This window comes from Condylostylus longicornis, unplaced genomic scaffold (assembly GCF_029603195.1).
Source record: "Condylostylus longicornis isolate FDR11 unplaced genomic scaffold, ASM2960319v2 ptg000139l, whole genome shotgun sequence".
In the NCBI taxonomy this organism is placed as follows: Eukaryota; Metazoa; Arthropoda; class Insecta; order Diptera; family Dolichopodidae; genus Condylostylus; species Condylostylus longicornis.
In genome coordinates this window covers 197,728-207,466 of record NW_026578107.1, presented here as the reverse complement: position 1 = coordinate 207,466, position 9,739 = coordinate 197,728, and the positions used below count along the sequence as shown (strand labels likewise).

The following is a 9,739-nucleotide window of genomic DNA, read 5'->3' as shown; positions in this document are numbered from 1 at the left end:
ATGCGTTATGTCTTATATCTATATTCTATATAGTCCTTCTAGAAGTACACATACTTTTTAAAACATCAGTTACTTAGTCGGAACATGTCATTATATCCATTTACATACTATGTATTTCGATTTATCCATTTATGAAATTCGATTTTATCCAGTTCTGTTGGGTTTGATATTCATATTTATAAAATTATTTCTTCGATTTTCCTTTTTATGCAAAAAATGGAGGTATAATTATATCATTACTTCATAACTTTCTGCAATATGTACAAAGAAATCTGTTGCATGATGCTCATAGTTATCATATACATATGTACGTATTAAGTATGTATAATAACATGTAGGTGTGTAGTTGTATGACGACCTAAATGCATATGTTTTACTGGTAATAAGGAGGAAAATAAAATTTTGTATTTCCTTAAATATGTTATTGTGTTATATACATATGTTGTATTATTGCTATATTTTTGAAAATCAGTATAATTTTCAATTATGTGATACAAAAAAATTTGTATTTGAAAAACGTTAAAAAATTTGAAATTTCTTTTGTTTACATTTCCGAACTCAAATTCATATGTACAAACATGTAAACATAAATTTGTCATAATATGCACACTTAGATATATAGCTCCGCCTTTTCAAGTTTGTTCAACTAAAATAAAATACCCAAAAAAGAGAAAATGATTTTTGCAGAAACATGGCGTTACGGAGAATATTTTTCTCTCTCAGAAGTTAAAATATTAAAACCAAAGTATATCTATAATCTATTCAAGATGATAGCGATATACTTAGTTTAATTAAAACATGGTTTCTGCAAACTAAAACATTGTGAAGAAATGGTTTTTGGCAGAATATTTAGTATTATTTCATGTTATGAACATATGTACGCATGTATTTGTGTGAATATGCATATGATTTATTTTATCATGGGTTTTAATATGGTTTATTTTATCTTGTTAGATAAAATAACCTGATGTTTAAATAAATTAAATTTTATTAAATATTTTACATAAATGTTAAAAATCACTTACCTATACTATTTTTTTGTATCACGCCGTTTGCTCCCAAAGTATTTTTTTATTTTTTGGAATTACACTAAATATAAAGCAAATTAACTGGAAAAGTATAAATAATTTGTACAATAGTGTATAATTTTAACAAAACTACAAAAAAAATGTGTACATATGCGTATATGTATAAGTATATGTATAAGGTACATTTCTTTACACAAGTACCTAATTAAAATTTCTTAATCTCATATTTTAGCGAATTGCCAAAACCGTTGTGTAGTTAAATAGTTTCAACAAAATTAATGGTAAAATTCCACATAATGTTACGATTTCAGCCAACTAAAATCTGTTTACCATTTTTTCTAGGAAATACATAAAAAATTGTTAAACTGAAAAAAAAATTTCAGTTAAAACAACATATTGTTACATAATGTGTAAATATAAACACACAACCTTACTTTAATGGGATTGGATATTGGATTATTGGAATAAAAATATTGTAGCACACACTTGAAAAACTTTTTCACAAATACAAATCCAAAATACTGGAAGATATTTCCAAAATACAAATATTTGTACTTCCAAAGCACTTATGTTCAACTGAAAATCAAAAATGCAGGGGTCTTTATTCGTTATATTCCTTAATATTCAATGGAAAAACAAATCGGATTGACTCTCAAAAGCTTTGCGTGATGTCGTTAGTGTAAATAAACATTGTGAATGTAATAGAAATGCTCATAGGTTCACACAAACACGAATTTATTTACTTACCAAATGTTTAACGAAAGATTTGAGTATATTCTTCAAAAGTATAAAAAATCAAAATAGTTTTTAGATTATAACCGAAACGTATAGTGTCACAACGTTGTTTTGATTTTGTTTTATACATTGATTAGTCCGAAGAAAAAGTAAAGTTAAAAAAAAAAATTTAATAAAAAATAATTTTTTTTGCTTCACGAAATTTATATTCAGTTTAAACGTGTTATGAATCTGATTCCTGCCATAATACTGCGGAAAAAAAAAATAAATTTAGTTGTATAAAAATATTTTGCGATTTAGACTTAGCGAGTAAAAATTATCGTTTATCCGACGGATTTTTTGTTTCTTGACTTGATCGGCGTTGTTAATTTTTAATATAATATAACGTATATCAATTATAAATTATGTAAACTTAGTGCATGTAAGCAATGTACTCAATGTGAAAAAAAATATCAAACTACTTATTAAATTAAATCTAAGAAATGTGGTAAAAGATATTTAGATATGTACATATGTGCTTTATTCTGTTGGATATTTTAAAATGAATTTTTCGAAAATTATTTCATTTTAAAAAATGTTTTAAAATATTCAAAATAATTTTATTTTTCGTAAGCGTGTACACAGTTAAACGTGTAATTTGTTGAGGCAATTATAACTACCTTAAATACTAAAAACAAACATTTCTAGAATAAGTTAAAGCTAAAAATGGAAATGGTTACTGAAGCAAAACATCTTCCATTGGATTATAGTATAAACATAAAATCTAGTTTGCATCACCTTAATCATCATAACATTCAATATCCAAATCACTTACATTCTGCAACGTCCAATAATCATATCTATAACAGTCTACAAAAACAGCATGATACTCGAAAAAGTGCCTCACCGTTACCAATAACTGCTTTGGATAATAGTAATCTTAAAACTGTTACTATTTCATCGACAACATCAGCACCAATGGAAATAACTAAAGACTCTATAAATATTCATTTAGGGTTATTAGATATATCAGCTATAACTTCTCAACAGTTAACATACCCAACTGTTGATTCACCTTATCAATCAGAAAGAACCAGTAATATAAATTACAATAAAAATTTCAATGCAAGAGCTGAAGATCATCCATTAAACTTTAATGGCCTTTGCGATTATTCTTCCAATAATGTCAACATTTGCAATGGAAAATACAGTAATTGTACTTATGATACTAATAATAGCGATAATAATAACAATATTCCTAACAATAGTAGTACATCGAATGTTGATAATCTGCATAATATAAAAGATAACAGTGGTAACAGTTATTATAATAATAGTGCTGACAACATTAATAATAATGATAATAATAACGAAATAAAAAATAATTACTTTAGTTATAATAACAGTAATAATCAAGGTTATGGTAAAAATAGTGAACACGAAGAAATTTCCAAAACGAAAAATAGTAATGATATTAAGTACGCTAATTTTAATAGGAATCAAACTAGTATATTAATGCAAAATAAAATAATTAACTTCACCCGTACCAATGACTGTAATGCTAATCGTTGCAATGGTACTGAAAAAATAGTCCATGAAATTGATATTAATTATAATATTAATAATGACAACAGTAATAATAGTAATGATAATAATGCCAACACCAATAATAAGAATACCAATAATAATAATAATTATAATAATAATAATAATGATAATAATAATAATAACAATAATCAAAATAATAATAGTAACAACGATAATGATAATAATAATAATAACAATAATAATCAAAATAATAATAGTAACAACGATAATGATAATAACAATAATAACAATAATAATCAAAATAATAATAGTAACAACGATAATAATAATAATAATAATAATAATAATAATAATAACAATAATAATCAAAATAATAATAGTAACAACGATAATAATAATAATAATAATAATAATAATAATAACAATAATAATAATAATAATAATAATAATAATAATAATAATAATAATAATAACAATAATAATAATAATAATAATATTAATATCAATAATAGTAATTATAACAATGATAGTAGCTATTATAAAAACAGTAATAGTGAAATTGAGAATGATGATGATTATAATAATAATATGATTGATAATTATAACAATTATATTCATAATTTTGACAATAGTAACAATAATCCAAATGACCACAATAATCATAGTAATGATAGCAATAATAACAACAAGGATAATTATAAGAGTATCAATAATAATAAAACTAATGATGAAAACAATAACAATAGTAACCGTAATAATAACAATAAAAATTATAATAATATTAGCAATAATAATCTTTGTAATAATAATAATAAGAATAATAATAATAATAATAATAATCATAATAATATTAATAATAAAAATAATAATAATAACAATAATAATAGTAATCATAATAGCAAAAATCATAATAATAATACTGATGATAATAATAATAATGATAATAACAGTAATAACAATAATATTCAAAATAATAATAGTAACAACGATAATGAAAATAATAATAATAACAATAATAATAATAGTAATAATAATATTAATAATAATAATAATAATAATAACAATAATAATAACAAAAATAACAATAATATTAATAATAATGTTAATATTGACAATAAAAATGATAATATTAGTAGTCGTAATGAACACAAAAATAATTGTAGTTATACTGATAGACAAAAAATAAGTAGCAAATTTGGAAACGACTTAAGGAATGTTAGTAACAATAATTGTAATAACCATAACTACTTTGTTAATAAATATTCTGGTAATAAGAATAACCAGAAATTTATTATCAGCACTAGCAATATTAAAAATGATAACATCAATAAAAATGACTATGATAATAAAACTGACAGTGATCGTAATGATGCCAATCATAATTGTTGTGATTGCAATACGCATTACAGTAATAATAAGTTGACCTATAATTGCAATATTAAAGTTGTTAATGAAAGTAATAAAACTGTGAATAACGAAAGTAGTGTTAGTGTGAAAGAAAATAATTGCAATAGTATCCATTTTAACTTATACAATAATAAAGACAATAACAACAAAAGGAAAAACATCAACGGAGGTTTAAACGATAACAGCGTAAACAAAGCTAGTAATTGCATTATAAATGAACTTAATTCTAATGCACTTAGTAACAGCTATCAAATATCTAGCGCCTTTAAAGTAGTGACACCAAAAATAAAGTCCGTCGGTAAGTTCAAAAATTATATTCAAAATCTTTAACGAATTTAAACTAGTATAGTTTTAATAGGTTTTAATAATAATAATAATAATAATAATAATAATAATAATAATAATAATAATAATAATAATAGGAAATGTGGTTATTTCCATCCCACCAGCTTGTAAATTCTGAAATAGCATTTTAGTTTTAATAGGTAGGCTAATAGGTTCTATTCAATAGATCTGTTTAGAAAAAAATAAATACATAAAAAATAATGAGAAAATACCAATCGTCGATACGGCAGTTATATTACTAATAAAGGTAAGTCTAAATGAAATTCTGTGGTGGTGGTCAGAAGTGTAAGTAGGATAGTAATATAGGTTAAGTGGGTTAGGTTAGAATAAGATATAATTTAAGTTTTATTAAAGAATAATGATGTATTGAATTTTTTTAAATCCTTTCAATAAATGATACAAATTTATAAAAAATTATGAATAAAAGAGAATAATAAATTAATATTGATTAAAATAATAAAAAAACTGCAGTAAAATAATAACTTACAGAATCCTAGACTAGGACAGCAAGAAATGGTAAAAATTAAGTTTTTTTTAATATTTTTTTGTAAATACGAGTATATAAATATTATGTAAAATTATGAAAAAAAAGAACTAGAAAAATAGAATTGGATGAATTATATACATAATTAAATCACTGCGTTATTGGTTTATTTCAAGATAAAAAAATGCAGGATAGATTTTTTTTAAATTATTTTAATGAAACATTTTACATTTAAAAATTTGAAACATTAAAATACATACTACTTACTTATAAAAAGTTGGAATACATTTTCATAAACGCAATACTGCGAAACAATAATGTGATATGTATATTTTTGGAAATTGTTCAAAATCTTCGGTTATTTTGAAATCACAGCATTGTGTTTATAAAAAATGGTTTATACACTTCTGCTTTTCCGCATTTAAAAACTTTTGTATCCTAGTAATTCCGTAAATATTAAGAAGTAAATTTTAATAAATTTCTAAAAATGCAGGATGAAAATTATATTTTCTTGCTATTAATACATCAATTGGTTCAGACATTTTAAAGATGTAAAACAAAACAAAAAGCTGTTTATTTTTTCAGCTGATTATTTTTTGTTAAGTTTAAAATTGTTTATGATCACACTGAAAGTGCAAAATTTATTTATGAACATAAATATAGCGCGGTTTACGCTATATATCGCGATACAAAATTGATGTTAAATAAAATATATGTACATGATATAATATGCACGTATTAAAAATTCCAACAAAGCTAAGTATTTAAATCGAACCTTTTTGTACTGAACTGATTCTAATGCATGTAAATGCTCGAAAAACTTCCGCAAAAAATTTGAATTGAATTAATTTAACTCAAAATAAGAAATTTAAGACAACAGCAATCAGAAAAATGTCAAAACAGACAGAACATTTTTGTCTGCGAAATACCGCGGCATTAAAGAAAATATTAGTAATTTTATTTGGTTTACTGATATGCAGTGATGCCAATAAGTTCTAACTAACATGTTGGCCGAATACTATTTATTTTTGAAACAAACATTTTTGGCAGAGAAGTAATTACTTTTCTATCAAATTGCAAATGAAATTCCAAGTAAAAATTAGATTTTTAAAAATGCATAAGTACATTTATAATTTTACATTATAAATTTATCTTCAATACTCATCTCATAAATTTGTACACTTCATTTTATGTCTTTAATATCGCATACACAATTATATATAGATATAATATACATATATGTTACATACATGTATATATATATACATATCCTTTCTGATTTAATTGGAAAATAATAAAAAGGAACTCCCAAGTAGTTTCTGTTTTAAATTTATTTACTTTATAAAAAACTTAAAGAAACAGACTAATTAAAGAAGAAAAGCATAATTATAAAACTACTTGAAATCAATTAATTTTTAGCTTTTTAAAGTATAAAGAACTTAATTTTATGTCTAAATATACAAATTAAAATGCTAAATTTATTTTTCTTGTATTTACAATAAATTGCAAAAACAATCTTATTGCTTTCATTCTGCCAGTTCAGTTTGATCAATTCCATTTGTATGTTTATAAAAATCTCACTACTTATTTTCAAGGAACAAAGTTGAAACTGGTTTCTCTAAAGTTTTTATTTATATCCAATGTAAAAGTAAAGACCGCCAGAAAGTCCTAGAAATATTAGTTTTTTTAACTATAGTTTTTATTTTTAGCTGCGATAAGAAATATGAAACAAAAACCACATAAACTCAACACCTGTATGAAATGTATCAAATCACTGGTTTCATGCGAATTCATTTTTTCTTTTATAAAATTTTACTTCTTTAAATTTTTAATAATCGATCTAACAACTTTTTTATTTCTAATTGAAATAAACATAAGATTATATGTTTCCGATATTTTGCTGTTTTAATCTCATTAAAAGGCAAATATCGGAAAATGAATTACTTACTGGTGCACACATTTCTATATAAATACAAAATATGTAATTTTATAATTGGTTACATGATCTAAGGTTCTTTTTCGGATCTTTACTGAAACATTAAGCGGGTTATAGTTTAGGGTTGTATTATTTGATGAAAAATCTGATGTGGTCAGCACATAACCGAACGCAATGTGTATTATCTAGTTAAGTGAAAGTGTTACAGAATATTATGAAAATGTCTGCTAAATACTTCTTTCCAATTTTTAGGACATTAGTAAGCTTATAGTTAACATACCTAGAAAAATGTAAATTCGGCTCTTAGTAGAGTTTCGCTTTGTGCTACCCGAATTCCCTGAAATGCTCACCAGTTAGTTTCGGTAACAACCAGAACTCAAATATCAAATTTCAAGAAATTCCATCAATTCGTTCCGTAGATATGGCGAAAAATGTAAAATCAGCGCGTAGATCAGTTTTCGAGCCCTGATCTTTCCAAAAACTTTCCATGTTCATTGTTTTAATACGAGGAATTCAAATATTAAATTTCAATGAAATCGGTTGATTATTTCTCTTTATATACACAAAAATGTATATTTGGCCCGTAGTAAACGTCCAGTTGCTGATGCCTGATTTGTTCCAAAAGTTAGGGATTTTCGTGGACGGTCGAGGAAAGCTCAAATATGCAATTTCAAGTAAATCGGTTGAATATTTTCTGCAGAATGGTGAAAAATGTAAAATCGGCCCGCAAATCAGTTTTCGAGCCCTGATCTTTCCAAAAAAATTTATATGTTCATAGTTTTCATACGAGGAATTCATATATTAAATTTCAATGAAATCGGTTGATTATTTCTCTTTATATACACAAAAATGTATATTTGGCCCGTAGTAAACGTCCAGTTGCTGACGCCTGATTTCTTCCAAAAGTTAGGAGGTTTCATCGCCGGTAGAACAAAACTTATATATGAAATTTCAGGTAAATCGGTTGAATATGTTCTTCAAAATGCTCAAAAATGTAAAACAGGCCCGCTAAAAAGTGCAGTTCCCGAGGCCTGATATTTACCAAAAGTTGATCGATCCGTGCCATGGTGGAAATAAACTTACATATAAAATTTCATCAAAATCGGTTCAGCCGAACTTGAGATACACAAGTGCACACACAGACCGACAGACCGACAGACCGACAGGTTGCTAAAAATAGTTTATTTACACTTCCCTACTATGGAGAAGTACGTTCCCACCGAAAACTCGATATGCAAAATTTGTTGCCATCACATAACCTACCTATTGTTTACACAATACGTTCGGTAAAAAGGGTACTGTTTCTTTGTTAAATACGTATTTAAAAAAAAAATTATATACAATATGTATGAAATTATCATAAGAAAATTTCTGTATTCCATGTAAGGGAATGTACAACTCCTAACTACATTAGCGTATATAAAGTATTATTTAAAAAAATATTATTTAAAAAAAAAACTAATTTAAAATAATACTTAAATTCTTAAATATTCTTAAAAGCTTAAGAGTTTTTCCATAACTTTTTTCTATAAAAAGATTAATAGGACATATAATATATCGTCGGTATCCGGGCAGAAGTAACCAAGTGAAAAAAGTTACTTTTGAGTAATTAGCAAAGCTGAAAAAAATTTGGAAAATAACAAGGTACTAGAATGGTGTTTATTGATTTTAATCCTTCAGAGAAAGTACTTTGGAAAAAAAAATTTGTAGGTTTAGTTTCCTTTAAAAAAAGAGGGTTTTTTGGGGGATAGTTTTTTTTGCCTAGAAATATTCGTCAACATTCGATGCATTATAAAGCTCTATACCATGGTAAATTTCTTATGAAGAAAAGATTTGAAAGGGCTAGAGCCAATTAAAAATAAAAATAATAATAAAGTATGTAAGTTTATGTTTACTTTATATTTATTTTGAATTATGAAACTTTATTTAAGAAAAATTATGTTACGTATTAAATCAAGTATTCTTTTCTTCATTTATTTTATGAAAATTTAAGAAAAAATAACAAATCCAAACATAAATTAACAAATTTTACATAACTAAACAATATATGTATGTACATAAATAATAAATAAATTAAAAGTTTTCTACTTTAATTTTCTTCGAAAATTTTTTTCATTTCATTAAAAATAAAATAACACTAATTAACAAAAAAATAAAATTTTATCAGGTAGTTTCAAAATTTATTAAATTGCTGAATTTTTTTTAAATCTAAATTTGCTCAGAATCATTATTTTGAATCAGATTCATAACCAGGCTCAGGTGCTGTGTCATTCTTTC

The 9,739-nt window shown here is 24.3% G+C and overlaps 1 protein-coding gene across 3 annotated transcripts in view; it reads left to right on the top strand.

Moving 5' to 3' along the window:
• Window positions 1-1,897: 1,897 nt before the first annotated feature.
• The window catches only part of LOC129615634 (GATA zinc finger domain-containing protein 14-like), a 92,633-nt gene continuing 84,791 nt past the window's right edge, over window positions 1,898-9,739 (top strand). For all 3 annotated transcript variants that reach the window (XM_055530947.1, XM_055530946.1, XM_055530948.1), the window contains exon 1: window positions 1,898-4,995. In XM_055530947.1, the coding sequence (XP_055386922.1) occupies window positions 2,469-4,995 (2,527 nt within the window). In that variant the 5' untranslated portion in view covers window positions 1,898-2,468. The remainder of the gene's footprint in view (window positions 4,996-9,739) is intronic.